The sequence below is a fragment of the Xenopus laevis genome, chromosome 4S (assembly GCF_017654675.1).
Source record: "Xenopus laevis strain J_2021 chromosome 4S, Xenopus_laevis_v10.1, whole genome shotgun sequence".
Classification (NCBI taxonomy): Eukaryota; Metazoa; Chordata; class Amphibia; order Anura; family Pipidae; genus Xenopus; species Xenopus laevis.
In genome coordinates this window covers 118,630,012-118,647,654 of record NC_054378.1, presented here as the reverse complement: position 1 = coordinate 118,647,654, position 17,643 = coordinate 118,630,012, and the positions used below count along the sequence as shown (strand labels likewise).

The window sequence follows — 17,643 nt, the reverse complement described above, 5'->3', positions numbered from 1 at the left end:
CTGCTAACTTACCTAGTACAGGTACTGGACCTGTTATCCAGATTGCTCTGGACCTGGGGTTTTCCAGATAATGGATCTTTCTAAATTTTGGATCTTCATACCTTAAGTCTACTAGAAAATCATGTAAACAGTAAAGGGATCCTGTCATCGGAAAACATGTTTTTTTCAAAACACACCAGTTAATAGTGCTACTCCAGCAGAATTCTGCACTGAAATCCATTTCTCAAAAGAGCAAACAGATTTTTTTTATATTCAATTTTAAAATCTGACATTGGGCTAGACATTTTGTCAATTTCCCAGCTGCCCCTGGTCATGTGACATGTGCCTGCACTTTAGGAGAGAAATGCTTTCTGGCAGGCTGCTGTTTTTCCTTCTCAATGTAACTGAATGTGTCTCAGTGGGACATGGGTTTTTACTATTGAGTGTTGTTCTTAGATCTACCAGGCAGCTGTTATCTTGTGTTAGGGAGCTGTTATCTGGTTACCTTCCCATTGTTCTTTTGTTTGGCTGCTGGGGGAAAAAAGGGAGGGGAAGATATCACTCCAACTTGCAGTACAGCAGTAAAGAGTGATTGAAGTTTATCAGAGCACAAGTCACGTGACTTGGGGCAGCTGGGAAATTGACAATATGTCTAGCCCCATGTCAGATGTCAAAATTGAATATAAAAAAATCTGTTTGCTCTTTTGAGAAATGGATTTCAGTGCAGAATTCTGCTGGAGCAGCACTATTAACTGATTCATTTTGAAAAAATTTTTTTTCCCATGACCGTATCCCTTTAAATAAACCCAACAGGCTGTTTTTGCCTCCCAATAAGGATTAATTATATTTTAGTTGGGATCAAGTACAAGGTACTGTTTTATTATTACAGAGAGAGAACGGATATCATTATTTAAAATGTGGGTTATTTGGATAAAATGGAGTCTTTGGGAAATGGCCTTTCTGTAATCCGGAGCTTTCCAGATGACAAGTTTCCAGATAACGGATCCCATAGCTGACCTGAGCAGCTCTAAGTGGGGCTATACATGATAAAACATACAGCAGCCCTGCCATCACATATATGTTAGGTTCAAGTACATTTTAAAAAGTATATCAAGATTCCACAAAGTCCATTGCAGCCTTTTTTTTGCACTTGTACACTGTATCCTGCAATGTGTAAGCTGCCACAGGCCTGTCCCTCCTTGGATACAGATCTGCTATCCACGACGGATGGGAGGAGAAAAATAGACGAACCCTCCACCTGCCCCCTAACTTGGGCATCATTGAAAGTATAATGAGCATCAGGAGGCGCAGATTGCATTGGGCCTGTGCTTATTGCCCTAAGGACTCTATATAGAGAATTATTGGGATCTATTGAGATGCACTTCTTGGCCTCTTCACTGTCTGTATACTTCATTCAAAATATAGAGGGGAGGGAGTCTGTACCCGTAGTTTTCCATTGGGGTCCTCCCACACTTTATTCACGGTGCAAAATAGACATGCGTCAGGACAGGGCTCTGCCTCCTGATACTGCTCTCTTAGAGTAGAACTAAACGAGCATTTTCGGTCCGATCCGACTCGCTCCGGCAAAACGCAGGCATCAAGTCGGATGCGCCGAAAATAAAGTAAGAGAAAGAAATGTTGGATGAAGTCGCAGAATCTGCATCTGACAGTCGTGTTGTATGACTGCTGTGACTTCATCCAACATTTCTATCTTTTTCCGGTGCATCCGACTTGACCCCTGCGTTTTGTTGGAGCGAGTCGGATTGGACCGAAAACGCTTGTTTATTTCTGCCCTAAGGGGCAGATTTATCAAGGGTCGTATTTCGAAGTGGAAAATACTTCGAAATTCGACCATCGAATTGAATACTACGAAATTCGAAGTAGAATTCTTAGGATTTTTTGCATCATACGATCGTACTTCGAATTGTACGATTCGAACGATTTTATCGTACGAACGTACGATTTTCCTTCGAATACAAAAAACTTAGAAATATGCTCTGGAAGGTCCCCATAGGCTAACATAGCACTTCGGCAGGTTTAAGTTGGCGAAGTATTGAAGTCAAAGTTTTTTTTTAAAGAGACAGTACTTTGATTATCGAATGGTCAAATAGTCGAAGTAAATTCAAAGTCGTAGTATCCTATTCGATGGTCAAAGTATCCAAAAAATAACTTTGAATTTAGAATTTTTTTTACTTCGAAAATTCCCTCTAATTGACTTCGACCCTTGATAAATCTGCCCTTAAGTGTTGGATTTTTGCTCCAGTATTCAGTGCAAAGAGAAGTGCTCCCGGGGCACAAGTGCTCAGTAATTTGATGGTTAAAGTTAGCTGCACATGCATGGCAGGATTAAGGACCAACAGGCCTAAGGGCCATCCATTTACTGGCACTACATTTAGGGGGTTGTTTATCCAAACCCTGAAAATGTATTAAAATGTATTAAATTTATTATAAAGCGCTTGTGCTTGTCTATATAAAGATCACAATGACTAAGGTAAAAGATAAGGTTGATACAATTTAACATTCACAGGAATTCCTGTGAAAGGAGCTTGTGTTTTTTAATCTTTTACCTTAGTCATTGTGGAATTTATGAACTTAAATAATTGATAATTGGCACAACAATCTATTTCACATTAGTTAATTTAATCCCCTAACAATATGTTTTTATCTTGATGACTTGTTATTATAATAAGTCATATGAAAATTAATTTAATTATACAGAGAATTAATTAAGAAACTGATTCGATTAATCAAATTCATTGGGTGTTTTTTACCCCAATGAGAAGAAAATCGGACTTTAATAAATAACCCCCTTAGTGTTAATACAATGATACAGTCCCCAGCCCTCAGACACACTCCGTGCCCGAATCCTATACCTGCCACCAAACTCCATGTCATGGCCTTTGCTTATCTTGAATTGTTACAGAAGTATCCAAGTGCACCTGCTGAGTGTTTTGGGCTCTCTGTCTAAAGCCAATTATGTTTTAGAAACGTTGTTTCTTTTTCTGCCTGTTCAGTGAAGGAGATCAAAGAGAAAGTCGGGACATTTTAGTAACAATTCAGGACTGCGGGTTGAGTTGTCAAAATCGGGACAATTGGGAGGTATGGACTTAGGGTTGCCACCCAGCCGGTATTTTACCGGCCTAGCCGGTGAAACACCTGCCAGGGCCGGGGCCATGTTACCAGCAATGTAGCTGCCGGTAATTTGTAATACCCTTAAAGGGGTGGTTCACCTTTCAGAAAATTTTAGTAGGATGTAGAGAGTGATATTCTAAGCCAATTTGCAATTGGTTTTCATTTTTTATTATTTAAGGTTTTTGAGTTATTTAGCTTTTTATTCAGCAGCTCTTCAATTTGCATTTTAAGCAATCTGGTAGCTACGGTCCCAATTCCCCTAGAACCATGCACTGATTTGAATAAGAGACTGGAATATGAATAGGAGAGGGACTGAATAGAAAGATAATAAAAAGTAACAATAACAATACATTCGTAGCCTTACAGAGCATTTGCTTTTTAGAAGGCGTCAGTGACGCAATGTATATCCATTGGAAAGCTGCAAAGAGGCAAAAAAGAAAAATAACTATAAATCTATAAAAAATAAATAATGAAAACCAATTGAAAAGTTGATTAGAATTGGCCATTCTATAACATAATAAAAGTTACCTTAAAGGTGAACCACCCCTTTAACAAAAGCCCTTGGTCCTCCAGCAGAAACTCACCTTTCCTTCGTCTTCTACCCCCCTCGCGATGTGGCCCGCCCCTTTTGTGTCATGTTTCCCATGGCTCCGCACTGTTTATGTCACAACCCGCCCATTTACCTGTGGCTCCGCCCCTTTTTACAGCCCAGGACTGATACTAGGCCTTGTTAAAGGACCAGTAACATCAAAAAAAAATTTTTTAATTTGTTAGTATACCACGAAAAAAACCCACCATGACAAATTAAACTTTAAAATCGCAAAGCCGTTATTAAGAAATAACTAAGCGAAACTCTGCTTGCGCTCTTCAGAAAAGGTGATCCGCCGATCCATCGTTCGATTTCTCCTCCCTGCCTTTCTTGTAGGAGATATCCAGGGAGGAGAAATCGAATGTTGCACGATGGATTGTTGCCGCGCCGCGTTTCGGTAAGTTATTTCTTAATAAAGGCTGTGTGATTTTAAAGTTTTATTTGTCTTGTTGTTTTTTTCCGTGGTATATTAATGAATTTTTAAAAACAAATGTTTGATGTTACCAGTCCTTTAAAGGTTCACCTTCAGATTAACTTTTAGTATGTCATTAAATGGCCTGTTTTTAGCAACTTTCTAATTGGTCTACATTTTTTATAGTTTTTTAATTATTTCCCTTCCTCTTTTGCATCTTTCCAGCTTTCAAATGGGGGTCACTGAACCAGCATCCAAAAAATCCAAAAAAAAACATTGCTCTCTGGGGGCCACAGTTTTATTATCCTTGCTTTTTATTACTTATCTTTCTATTTAGGCCCTCCACTATTCACATCCCTGTCCCTCTGTCAAACCATTGCCTGGTTGCTAGGTTAACTTGGACCCTAGCAACCAGAGCTGCTGCAATTTAAACTGGGGAGCTGCTGAACAAAAAGCTCTAAAAAACAAGGCTACACAATTTTTTTAACTCATGTTTCTATTCAGGTCTCTCCTATTCATATTCCAGTCTCATATTCAAATCAATGCAGGGTTGCTAGGGGAATTTGGGCCCTAGTAACCAGACTGCTGAACTACAAACTGGAGAGCTGCTGAATAAAAAGCTAAATAACTCAAAAAGCACAAATAGTAAAAAATGAAAACCAATGGCACATTGTCTGGGAATATCTCTCTCTGGATCACACTAAAGGACACTGTAAAAGTAACGCGCAGTCAGTGGGTTAGTAATTAGTAATCCCCTCCTGCCGCTGGGTGGCGCTGCCGGAATTAAGTGACGCTACACTTCCGCCGCCGCCGCAGCGTGTGTTCTTCCGGACACGTGGTTACTGATTGTACCGGCGCATCACAAAGAAGGCGCGATCCGGCAGAGAACGAGTTTTTTTTAGTGGAGAATTAAATACAGATGGTAAGCGTGCGCGGCCTCGGTGGTGTGTGCGTGCGCGTAACCTGTGAAGTGGCCCTGCAGCTGTTAGTGTCCGTGAGTGACTGGCGTTCAGCTGCAGCGCCTATTGATTCCATGTGTCTGCCTTCAACTGAGTAATCCGTCATTGGGGGGAAGGTTTGTACTGAGGCGGCAGCAGAGAAGGGGAGAGAATAGTGGCGGTGGGAATTGAACTCGGCACCAGTTGTAACTCTGTACAGATAAAAAGCCCCCCCCCCGCACAACAGTAGAGTGTATAGAGCAATTGTGCCTTTTACACAGTGTTTGGTGCTGGGGGTAGTGCAGGCCCTGTAGTAAAACAATACAATACAGGCTAACACTAGACAATGCTACTTCTAATACAAGCTAGAGCTCACACAGCGACTTAAACAGCCAGTTAAACCGGGGTCATACCCCTGGTGCTTTTATTGCGTCACAACGTTTCGTCAGGTGACGAAGGGGGAACGCCCCCGAAACGTTGTGACGCAATAAACACACCAGGAGTATGACCCCGGTTTAACTGGCTGTGTGTGCTAGCCTGTATTGCTTTACTACTTGCAATTTGGGGGTGCCGTCTCCCTTAGCCGTTTAGCACCAAGTGGAACCAGCGCTGAAGGGCCTGAGTGAGCACATGACCTGTCTGTAAAGTGCAGGCCCTGCCCATTAGAACTTGCAATCTAAAAGATATATATATAGATATATATATATGTACCTCTGTTCTCATTGCCGCACCTCTGCTCTCTAGTTATCTAATCTCTAGTTGCATGATCTCTAGCCTGATTTCTAACCTAATCTTTAGTTGTCTGATCTCTAACCTGATCTCTAGCCTGATCTCTAGTTGTCTGATCTCTAGCCTGATCTCTAGTTGTCTGATCTCTTGTTGAATCTCTAGTTGTCTGATCTCTAGTTGTCTGATCTCTAGCCTAATCTCTAGTCTAATCTCCTGTCTGATCTCTAGTCGAATCTCTAGTTGTCTGATCTCTAGCCTGATATCTAGTCTAATCTCTAGTCTGATCTCTAGCCTGATCTCTAGTCTAATCTCTAATCTAATCTCGAGTTGTCTGGTCTCTAAACTGATCTCTAGTTGCCTGATCTCTAGTTGCCTGATCTCTAGTTGCCTGATCTCTAGCCTAATCTCTAGTTGTCTGATCTCTAGTGTGATGGAGACCTGTGAGCCAGAAAGCACAGAGGAAGCCCAGGGAGCTATAGAGGTGAATATGGAGTATTTACTGCAGCTGAAGGAACTTGATATCCCAGAAGAAGAAGCAAAAAAGGTAAATATCCTCTTTCTGAAAGCACACGACCAGGCAAAATGACCTGATATGCTGCTACACTCCAATAGTACAACTAAATACACTTGCTGGTTCAGGAATTATTTGCAGTGTAAACAATGGCATTTAGAAATAAAAACTACATCATAAAAATCATGACAGAATCCCTTTAAGCTTTTCAACAGCCAAAATGTAGAGCCAATTATGGCGTTCAGGAGCGCAAGTGGATTTGAGCAAAGGGAGCCAGTGTTGCACTCTCCTTAGATAAAAAAAAAGCTTGAACTTGATGGACGTGTCATTTTCAATCTACTATGTTTCTAGGAATGACATTGTCTAGTTCTAGCATGGGATCTGTTATTTATGTTTGGGATCTGTTATTTATGTTTGGGATCTGGGGTTTTCTGGATAGTTTTTTTTTTTCCTGTTATTTGGATCAGCATACCATAAGGCTACTATATAACCTTACATTTCTTTTTAAAATCCGAGTAGGATTCTTTTAGTACCAATATGGATTTGTTCACCTTTGTTACCATCAAGTACAAGGAACAGTTTTATTACTATTTGCTGGATACTATGTTGCCAGATAAGTGATCTCATAGCTGTACTAAGTATATTTTTGAGGCTATAGTGCCTTTAGCTTCTGTTTTCTTGTCAATCTACATATTCTAGCTGTACAATTGAAGGAATTATTTTTTTTCTCTCCCCTCCCCTTTGATTCTAGGCCCTTATTGTGACCGGAAACATCTCGGCAGAAGAAGCGGCAATATTTTATTTTGAGAACCTGGAGAGGATGAATGAGGTGACTATTGTAGAGTGTTCAATGAACTGTGAGCTCTTCTATAAATCGTAATGATCAGTGGTATGAAAGGTAAAATCACTGGGGAGTTTTGGGGACATCATAGTGATTCTACTTGTTACGCTAGAGTGGCGCTCCTTTATTTCAAAGCAACCCCCAGGCCAGAGTACTGTTCATGCCACATTTTCTTTCATTCTCCCAGGTGTTCCTGGCTGGACTTCTAGTAGGGCACGTGCAGTACAGAGATTTCTTAGAGTTTTTTTTTACTGCATTTGTCCAAGTTTAATGGCGGGGGTCCCCAACCTTTTTTACTTGTGAGCCACATTTAAATGTAAAAAAGAGTTGGAGAACAACTCAAGCATGGAAACGTCCATGGGGATGTCAAATAAGGGCTTTGATTGGCTGTATGCTAGCCCCTATATGGACTGGTAGCCTACAAGAGACTCTGTTTGGCAGGACACCTGGTTTTTATACAACCACAACTTGCCTTCTAGCCAGGAATTCAAAAATAAGCCCCTGCTTTGAGGCCACTGGGAGCAACATCCAAGGGGTTGGAGAGCAACTTGTTACTCATGAGTCACTGGTTGGGGATCACTTCCTAACAGGGATACCTGAAAGACCAAAAGAACATGGCAGTGTGGTGCTTAGGGATGAAGCTTTTAAAGAAGAGAATCTCCAACAAGCAATTAAATTATAACAAACCCCCCGCCAAAGAGAAAGTCCCCATCCATTATCTCCCCCCATTCAACCTCTTTTCCGCTTCGGCTGCTATTTAAACAATTGTCCATGAATGTAACACGCACCTCTTCATGCAGAGTAGCGCAGCTCCGGGGTGCCATCTTTGGTATTTTCGGATACTTTCACTAAAGGACAGCCAACACTTAGAGGCAAATTTACCTAGGGTCGAATATCGAGGGTTAATTAACCCTCTATATTCGACTGCAGAATTGAAATCCTTCGAATGTCGAAGGATTTAGCGCTATTCCTACGATCAAACAAATAATCGTTAGATCGAACGATTAAATCCTTCGAATCGAACGATTTGAAGGATTTTAATCCATCGATCGAAGGATATTCCTTATATCAGAAAATTGTTAGGAAGTCTTTGGGGACCTTCCCCACAGGCTAACATTGGCCTCGGTAGGTTTTAGGTGGCGAACTAGGGGGGTCGAAGAATTTTTTAAAGAGACAGTACTTCGACTATCGAATAGTTGAACGATTTTTACGTCGAGTCGTTCGATTCGAAGTAGAGGTAACCAATTCGATGGTCGAAGTAGCCATATTGACCATTCGAAATTCGAAGTATTTTTTCTTCTATTCCTTCACTCAAGCTAAGTAAAACTGCCCCTTAGCTTTTTTTTGCGCATGCGCAGTTGCAGCCAGTTTGGTATTCGTACCTACTGTGCAGGGCCACCATCAGAAATCACAGGGCCACCATCAGATATCACAGGGCCCCATACAAGAAAATGTTATGGGTCCCTGCCAACCCCAAGCCCCACCCCAGATCCCACCCACCCCACACCACAGTAAAAAGGCCACACAGACATTGCTAAAACGGTAACACACACACAAGTTTTGAAACAAGTATATAAGTTATAAAAAGCCATTGATGGTCAGGACCCCATTATAAGTAAAAAAAAAATTATTGGAGTCCAGGGTCCCACATTAAAGTTTCAAAAAAAAAAAAAAAACACATTGGTGGCCATGGCCCCCGTTACAAGTTAAAAGGAAACTGGTGGTCAGGAGCCACACATAATATTTTTTAAAAAACATTAGTGGCAGAGCCCTTTATAAAACAATACATTGGTGGCCAGGGGTTTAATAAAAAAAAAAAAAGAATACATTGGTGTACAGTGAAACTTACCTTGGGCTGCTTTTGGGACTTCGGCAGTGTCAAGGGGGGTCCGGATAATTTGAAAAGTGCAGCACAGCTGGGCCCCCCCTTTACACCTGGGCCCAGTACAGATGTGCCGCCATTATGGCGGTTCTGCTACTCTACTTGCACAAGAAAGGATCCGAAGACATAGATCTCAAACTCCACTGCTCTACTCTGTAGAGAGGTCTGTGCAATTCCATTAAAGGTTTAGTTCTCCCTTAATGAAGGGTAACTATATGCAGACCAGACAGCTACAGGAAGAATCCGTTCCATTGGTTGATATGGGTTACTCTACTAGGGCAAATTTGACTACTGTTCTCTATAACTAAAATCACCATTGTGGGTGTAGGGCCTACAGTTATATCGAAATGTTTGGGAACCCCTCTTAATTCTTTGCAGTTTTATCATTGGCTGAGCTTTCAAAGTAGCAACTTCCTTTTAATATATAACATGCCTTATGGCAGTGACGTAAAGTTTATTGGATTAACAGACAATATCCTATATGCATCATAACAAAATTAGACCGGTGCATAAATGTGGGCACCCCAACAGAGATATTACATCAATACTTAGTTAAGCCTCCTTTTGCAAATGTAACAGCCTCTGAAGAATCCCATTGTATACTACAGAGCTTATCTGTTATCTGCTGTGTATCCTGTGCTTGAATGGCTGCCCCTATGACTACACACCAGCTTGTTTATATAAACTATAGTAGTACTTATCTGTTATCTACTGTGTATCCTGTGCTTGAATGGCTGCCCCCATGGATACACAGCATCTTGTTTATATCAACTATAGTAGTACTTATCTGTTATCTACTGTGTATCCTGTGCTTGAATGGCTGCCCCCATGGCTACACACCAGCTTGTGTATATAAACTATAGTAGTACTTATCTGTTATCTACTGTGTATTCTGTGCTTGAATGGCTGCCCCCATGGCTACACACCAGCTTGTTTATATAAACTATAGTAGTACTTATATGTTATCTACTGTGTATCCTGTGCTTGAATGGCTGCCCCCATGGCTACACACCAGCTTGTTTATATAAACTATAGTAGTACTTATCTGTTATCTACTGTGTATCCTGTGCTTGAATGGCTGCCCCCATGGCTACATAGCAGCTTGTTTATATAAACTATAGTAGTACTTATCTGTTATCTACTGTGTATTCTGTGCTTGAATGGCTGCCCCCATGGCTACACAGCAGCTTGTTTATATAAACTATAGTAGTACTTATCTGTTATCTACTGTGTATCCTGTGCTTGAATGGCTGCCCCCATGGCTACACACCAGCTTGTTTATATAAACTATAGTAGTACATATGTTATCTACTGTGTATCCTGTGCTTGAATGGCTGCCCCCATTGCTACACAGCAGCTTGTTTATATAAACTATAGTAGTACTTATCTGTTATCTGCTGTGTATCCTGTGCTTGAATGGCTGCCGGATACATGAGATGGGGCCTTGAGATAAGCGAGGTCATTGGATGTAGTGGCCCCATGTTTTGGAACCAAAAGCACCTGTTGACTGAGAATGAGAGGATGTTTCCTGAGAGGTACCAAACAATTAAGGACTTCATTACTGCCCAACCAGAAAAATCATTCCTTCGATATCTCTTTGCAGGAAGTGGAAGACGAAGAGAATTATCACAAAATGGTATTTGTAGTGAATATGGAGTTGCCAATGGGCGTGGGAAAGGTAACTCTAAATATTCTAATTCTGTAGAAATATCAGGTTCTTGCTTCCAGTATACATGTCCCTGATCAGGAATCTCTGTAGTGGAGTTTGGGGTAGTTCTCTTTTAACTTTTACAAACCCTGGTCAGCAAGCCCATGTGTCTTTTCTGTTTTGTTTTTGAAACAATGCTATCAATTACGCGCCATTTTGCCTATTAATCTGTAAAGAACTCCTGCACAAAATTGTGTTTTTCAGCATTAATATGTAATCTTATTAAAGAGGTGTTTCATCTGTAAGTTAACTTTTAGTATGTTCTACAATGGCTAATTTTATGTACCTTTGGGATCCTGTCATGGGAAAACATGTTTTTTTTTCAAAACACATCAGTTAGAAGTGCTGCTCCAGCAGAATCCTGCACTGAAATCCATTTCTCAAAAGAGAAAACAGATTTTTTTATATTCAATTTTGAAATCTGACACGGGGCTAGACATATTGTCAATTTCCCAGCTGCCCCTGGTCATGTGACTTGTGCCTGCACTTTAGGATGGAACTGCTTTCTGGCAGGCTGTTATTTCTCCTACTTAATGTAACTGAATGTGTCTCAGTGGGACTTGGCTTTTACTATTGAGTGCTGTTCTTAGATCTACCAGGCAGCTTGTTATCTTGTGTTAGGGAGCTGCTATCTGGTTACCTTCCCATTGTTCTGTTGTTAGGCTGAGGCAGGGGGTGATATCACTCCAACTTGCAGTAAAGAGTGACTAAAGTTTATCGGAGCACAAGTAACATGACTGGGGGCAGCTGGGGAACCGACAATATGTCTAGCCCCATGTCAGATTTCAAAATTGAATATAGAAAAATCTGTTTGCTCTTTTGAGAAATGGATTTCAGTGCAGAATTCTGCTGGAGCAGCACTATTAACTGATATGTTTTGGAAAAAAACATGTTTTCCCATGGCAGTATCCCTTTAAATTTTTATTTTTTTATAGTCTCTAAATTATTTGCCGCCATTCTTAATTTTTCCAGTTTTCAAATGGGGGTCACTGACCCCATCTAAAAACAAATGCTCTTTAAGGCTACACATTTATTGTCATTGTCACGTTCAATCCCTCTCCTATTCATATTCCAATCAAATCTTGTAATTTGGGCCCTAGCAACCGGATTGCTGGAATTGCAAATTGAAGAGCTGCTAAATAACTCAAAATCCACAAATAATAAAAAATGAAACCCGATTACAAATTGTCTCAGAATATCTCTCTCTACATCATACTAAAAGTTAATTGAAAGGTGAACAACCCCTTTAACAATTTACCCCTGTAGTTAGATATATTCTTTTAGGGTAACAAGTTTCTTTTTTTACAAATATGAGGTTTATAATTCAAGCAGCAATTCTACTTGTTTCCTTTACTTTTAAGAAACACTTTCCCAGTAATTAGCAGGAGTTAGTCGTTTAACATTAGCCTAATGATGATATAAATAGCAGGCAAGAATTGTCAGCTCTTCTTTTCTCAGATTGCAGCACAAGTGGCGCATGCAGCTGTTGGCTTGTATCAGATTCTAATCAAGGAATCCAAGACAAGAGAGATGGCCTACAAGTGGGATAATTATGGGTAGGTCTGATGCCATTTCCATTAAATGTCATATTATAGTGCTGGACATACACACAAACTGTAGATGCTTAAAGGAGAACTAAAGCCTAACTAAAGAAGTAGCTAGAAATGTTGTCCATTATGTTTTGTGCTTCTGTACCAGCCCAAGGCAACCACAGCCCTTTAGCAGTAAAGATCTGTGTCTCCAAAGATGCCCCAGTAGCTCCCCATCTTCTTTTCTGCTGATTCACTGCACATGCTCAGTGCTGCTGTCACTTACTGAGCTTAGGGACCCACTCACAATATACAGTACACATAGAATAGAAATGTCACAATATAAGGCTGATTAGTAATTAATACAGATAATTACTACATGGCAGCACAGAAACCAGTGCAATTAGCATGAGAATTTAATAATCAGCAAACCTGTAGCATCAGCTTATATTACAGGGGAAGCTCATTTTGTGCTGGATAATTAGTGACGAGCCCTAAGCTTAGCTTCTCAACAGCCAATCAGAGCCCACTGAGCATGTGAGTGTCACAGACACTTTCCAAGATGGTGACCCCCTGTGACAAGTTTGAAGTCCTGGATCATTGCTGCTATTGACAAGCTCAAACTTTAGCCTCGTGCAATAAGTTCACTATATAAAATATGAAATTTTTAGCAACATTAATTTTTAGGGTTTAGTTCTTCTTAAATAATGTGTGGTTGTAGGTTTAGTTACTACATCTTATTGTTTTTGAGATATAAATGGTCAGTTGGCATGGTTTTCCTACTGCTAACCTGGTAACTCATTCTACATTTTATAGTTATTAGTTCATTTTAAATTTCTGTCTCATGCTGCAATCCGCCAGTTTGAGCAGGTGAAATCTGTCAATGACTCACAGCAAGAATGTATTGGCTGCAGCTGAAAAGAAAGCTTAGGTTGAATGTTGCTGAAGTCTCTTTATGTTGCATCAGAATTACGGCTACCTACAGAGTTTCATATAACCTTCAAAGTTCGAGTGAAACTGAAAACATACCTTACGCTTTTCTATATTAATGGGATACTGTTATGGGAAACCATGTTTTTTTTCTAAACACATCGGTTAATAGTGCTGCTCCAGCAGAATTCTGCACTGAAATCCAATTCTCAAAAGAGCAAACAGATTTTTTTATATTCAATTTTGAAATCTGACATGGGGCTAGACATATTGTCAGTTTCCCAGCTGCCCCCAGTCATGTGACTTGTGCTCTGATAAACGTCAGTCACTCTTTACTGCTTTACTGAAAGTTGGAGTGATATCACCCCCCTCCGTCTCCCCCCCAGCCCCAGCAGCCAAACAAAAGAACAATGGGAAGGTAACCAGATAACAGCTCCCTAACACAAGATAACAGCTGCCTGGTAGATCTAAGAACAACACTCAATAGTAAAAACCCATGTCTCACTGAGACACATTCAGTTACATTGAGAAGGAAAAACAGCAGCCTGCCAGAAAGCATTTCTCTCCTAAATTGCAGGCACAATTTGAATTTGGCTGAATCCTTGTGCCTGGCCAATCCGAATCCTAATTTGCATATGTAAATTAGGGACAATGTAGGGAAATCACATGACTTTCCATCACAAAAGAAGAATTTTTTTCCATTTTTTCTCTTCCTGCCCCTAATTTGAATATGCAAATGAGGATTTAGTTCAGTATTCAGCCGAATCTTTCACCAAGGATTCGGGGATTTGGCCAAATTCCAAATAGTGGAAGCGGTGCATCCCTAATATTAACATTGTTATTGGGGCAAACTATTATAAATTCCTGATAACTTTCTCATATATCCTGAATGGCAATCCCCTTTGTTACAGGGGGTAATACACGTTTTTGAGTAGCAGTAAAACAGGGTAATTTAGGTTGCTTTGTAGCTGTGTGGGGAAGGAAGCCAAAAACTCACAATAGCCATCTGCTGTTTTCCTTCCCTGGATCCTGATTCCTAATAGAAACCCAGCAGGCCTGTCTTTCTTTATGGCTCAGATGCCAGCTACAGACTGACAGTTGGCCCTGAATGTACTGCTGTTAAATTGACATTTATCCCATACAGGGTTTGTTTTGCTTTCTGTTTTGTAGTGCAAAGAAGGTTGTACTTCAGGGATCTAGTACGGCTCATTTATTGGAACTGCAGGCATTGGCCTTAAGCATGAATTTACCCAATTACTTGGTGCAGGATGCTGGCAGAACCCAGGTAATCAAACTATGAAGCAAACAAATGTTTCAGTTATGTTTTGGTGATGATTCGTGTGTCTTAATTACACTATGTGGAACCGTAGCAAAGGCAAAATATCCCCCCCCCCTGTTTGGCATGAGCATATTCAAATACACTTGTAAGGCCAAGTGCAGATGGAGCATATTTTTGTCAGACTGGGAGAAGGGCGTCTGCTTGAGTGGAGTCACAGGCAGCCACGGTCAACTCAAATACGCAAAAGCAACTTTTTTAGGCTGCCATCCTCTCCCCTGTGTGTGTGATTTCATGGAAGTGGATCTCATCCGAATCAAGGTGGGGCACAGATCAGATCTGCTTCTTTCAGCCTGAAAAAATGTGCAGGCTGAGAGCAGGGGAACCCATGCTCACCCTGCCCTTGGCTTAAAGGAAGAAAAGAAAAACTATTTTTGCCTAATAAAAGAAAACATAATTCTAAGCAACTTTGCAATATACCACATTTTGTATGGTGGAGAAACCATCCCTGGCACCACCTGCCTACTACATACAATGCTGTCCTAACATCTGTACCCCGGCAGTTGCAGAACACTAAACACATCCATTCGTGCAACTTTTACAAGTAACACCAGTATGCAACTGTGGAGTTGCATGATGCTTGGTAATCCTGTCGCAATAACCCCCACTGAATCACACCTCTGTGAGTTTCAGATGTCTCCTCTCTAAAGAGTTACAATGTGCCGTTGTGATTGGATTAGTGGAAGAGTTTATATGCTTCCCACACCAGTCAGTTGAACTGAAGAAGCTGCTCGGATGAGTAACGTCTTCAGTTGATTACTCGGCCTATGAGTAAATGCCCCAAAACGCATAAGGCGGGCATCTGTATGTCCTAATAAACGATTTGAATTTTTAATCATAATTTTGGTCTTTACTTTTGGAGAAAACACAACTTTTTGCTGTTTTTGATTTTTGCGCCCATGGACTGGGGTGAACTGCTGGTATTTTTCTCCCTTCATTAATTGTTTTGGATACTTTTTCTTTTGATTAATATTGGTACAATTATTGGCACTGCGCACCTGGATGAATGAAAATCTTCATAGTCATATTGCTTATAATTTTTTTTGTTTTCTTTTATTAGGCAAAAAAACATTTTTTGGGTCCTTTTAAGGTAAAAAAAAGACAAATTTAACACAGTCTCTTAATATGCATCAGAGAAGTAAAATCTGTTCTGGCTCCAAAACTGTCAGTCTGACCGGTCAGTTGATCTTCTAAAAAGTAGGGATGCACCGAATCCAGGATTCAGTTCGGGATTCGGCCAGGATTCAGCTTTTTTCAGCAGGATTCAGATTCGGCCGAATCCTTCTGCGGGCCGAACCAATCTGGACCCTAATTTGCTTATACAAATTAGGGCAGGGAGGGAAATCACGTGACTATAGTCACAAAATAGGGAACTAAAAAATGTTTTTCCCATCACTAATTTGCATATGCAAATTCTGATTCGGTTCAGTATTCAGCCAAATCTTCCGCGAAGGATTCGGGGGTTCGGCTGAATCCAAAATAGTGGATTCGGTGCATCCCTACTAAAAAGGCATCAGCCCTTTTCTCTAGAAACGAACTATTGTATCTGTCAGTATGAACTCTTCAACTTCTCAGTGAATCCGTCCTAATCTGAATGTTTCCTAATCCTCATTGTGTGTGTGTGTGTTACACAGATTGCAGCCGGATCCTACACCGTCCTTTCCATTATGGGCGAAGAAGAAAGCGTTAACAAGGTCACCGGGAAACTGAAGCTGCTGAACTGAGAAGAGCAGAGCGATGAATGTGGGTGTGGTCGCCACTTATCGATTGTGACGTCATTGAGAGGAGCTCTGGCGACATGTTTCCAAACACTTCCCCAAAAAATCACCTCCATGTTAAGAGGGAGGGCGTGAGCAAACTTGAATAGTCAGCTCCTGAGCAACATGTTGAGCACAACCTTGTCATGTCATTATTCATTATTGGGAACCTTAAAAACTGCAAAGGTGTTAGCAAGAAAACAGCCACGTTGCTGAGAGTGGTCAATGGAGAATTTCAGTCTGGAATCTTCTGAAAAAAGTATGTTTTTAATCCCTAATCTCCTCAATCATGGTTGAAGCAAAGGGATATCCTACAGATAACGCCTGGCTTGGAACCAATTATTTGTTGCACAGAAAAAGCCACACAGTAGTGTTCAAAGCTGAGTTTTTTTGTGCTTGTGACTATTAGTCATTGTTCTATAAAATGACATTATTATTATTACCTGCTTAAAACAATTGGCTCACGCAATCCAGTCATTTTCTGTTGCAAACACCAGCTGAACACCCAAATATATATATATATACATTTACAGGTATGGGACCTCTTATCCAAAATGCTTTGGACCTGGGGCTTTCCGTAATTTGGACCTTCATACCAAGTCTATTAGAAAATCGTGTAAACATTAAATAAACCCAATAGGCTGGTTCCAATAAGGATTAATAAAATCTTCGTTGGGATTAAGTATAAGATACTGTTTTATTATTATTATAGAGAAAAAGGAACTCATTATATGGAGTCTATGGGAGATGGCCTTCCCGTAATTCGGAGCTTTCTGTATAATGGGTTTCCGGATAACGGATCCCATACTTGTATATACATCTGTATAAAATCTACATATGTCTTGATTTTCAGCCTTTAATGGTGCAACTTCCGGCTGCAGGTTGCTCATCACCAATGAGGTTAAGCTCTTCTGCTCCTTGTGTACAACTGTGGTTTATTAGCTGGTAGCATTAATTGCTTTTTTGGCACCGGCTGACCCCTTATTACATTTGTGGTTTACTCTTTGATCTACAGTTAGGCCCATAAATCTTTGGACAGAGACAACTTTTTTTTCTAATTTTGGTTCTGTACATTCCCACAATGAATTTTAAATGAAACAACTCAGATGCAGTTGAACTGCAGACTTTCAGCTTTAATTCAGTGGGTTGAACAAAAATATTGCATAAAAATGTGAGGAATTAAAGCCTTTTTTTAACACAATTACTTCATTTCAGGGGCTTAAAAGTATCTGAGTTGTTTCATTTAAAATTCATTGTGGGAATGTACAGAATCAAAATTAGAAAAAAGTTGTCTCTATCCAAAGATTTATGGGCCTGACTGTATGCCATGCCGCACTTGCAGCTTGCCTATGATGCAATGGGTTGAAGGG

General features: G+C 40.4%; 1 protein-coding gene across 5 annotated transcripts; it reads left to right on the top strand.

Moving 5' to 3' along the window:
* The first annotated feature begins 4,874 nt into the window (after positions 1-4,874).
* On the top strand, positions 4,875-16,726 carry LOC108715906 (probable peptidyl-tRNA hydrolase 2). 5 transcript variants are annotated; one of them, XM_018261449.2, is made up of 7 exons: positions 4,875-5,034; positions 6,206-6,323; positions 7,042-7,119; positions 10,617-10,691; positions 12,165-12,277; positions 14,351-14,465; positions 16,151-16,726. In XM_018261449.2, exons 2-7 carry the CDS (start codon positions 6,210-6,212, stop codon positions 16,238-16,240), a joined length of 585 nt encoding a protein of 194 aa, XP_018116938.1. In that variant the 5' UTR covers positions 4,875-5,034; positions 6,206-6,209; the 3' UTR covers positions 16,241-16,726. The 5 variants fall into 5 exon arrangements, with proteins under 5 accessions (XP_018116938.1, XP_018116943.1, XP_018116942.1 ...); XM_018261453.2 differs by having other exon boundaries at positions 4,876-5,034; positions 12,180-12,277; XM_018261450.2 differs by lacking the exon at positions 4,875-5,034 and adding an exon at positions 5,045-5,187.
* Positions 16,727-17,643: the final 917 nt, after the last annotated feature.

What these genes read in the sequence shown, in the direction of transcription:
- LOC108715906 (XM_018261449.2), top strand. Translation starts at nt 6,210, where the DNA reads ATGGAGACCTGTGAGCCAGAAAGCACAGAGGAAGCCCAGGGAGCTATA. An exon ending in ACCTGGAGAGGATGAATGAG is followed by an intron (nt 7,120 to 10,616) that starts GTGACTATTGTA and finishes ATCTCTTTGCAG; the next exon opens with GAAGTGGAAGACGAAGAGAA. An exon ending in TGCCAATGGGCGTGGGAAAG is followed by an intron (nt 10,692 to 12,164) that starts GTAACTCTAAAT and finishes AAGAATTGTCAG; the next exon opens with CTCTTCTTTTCTCAGATTGC.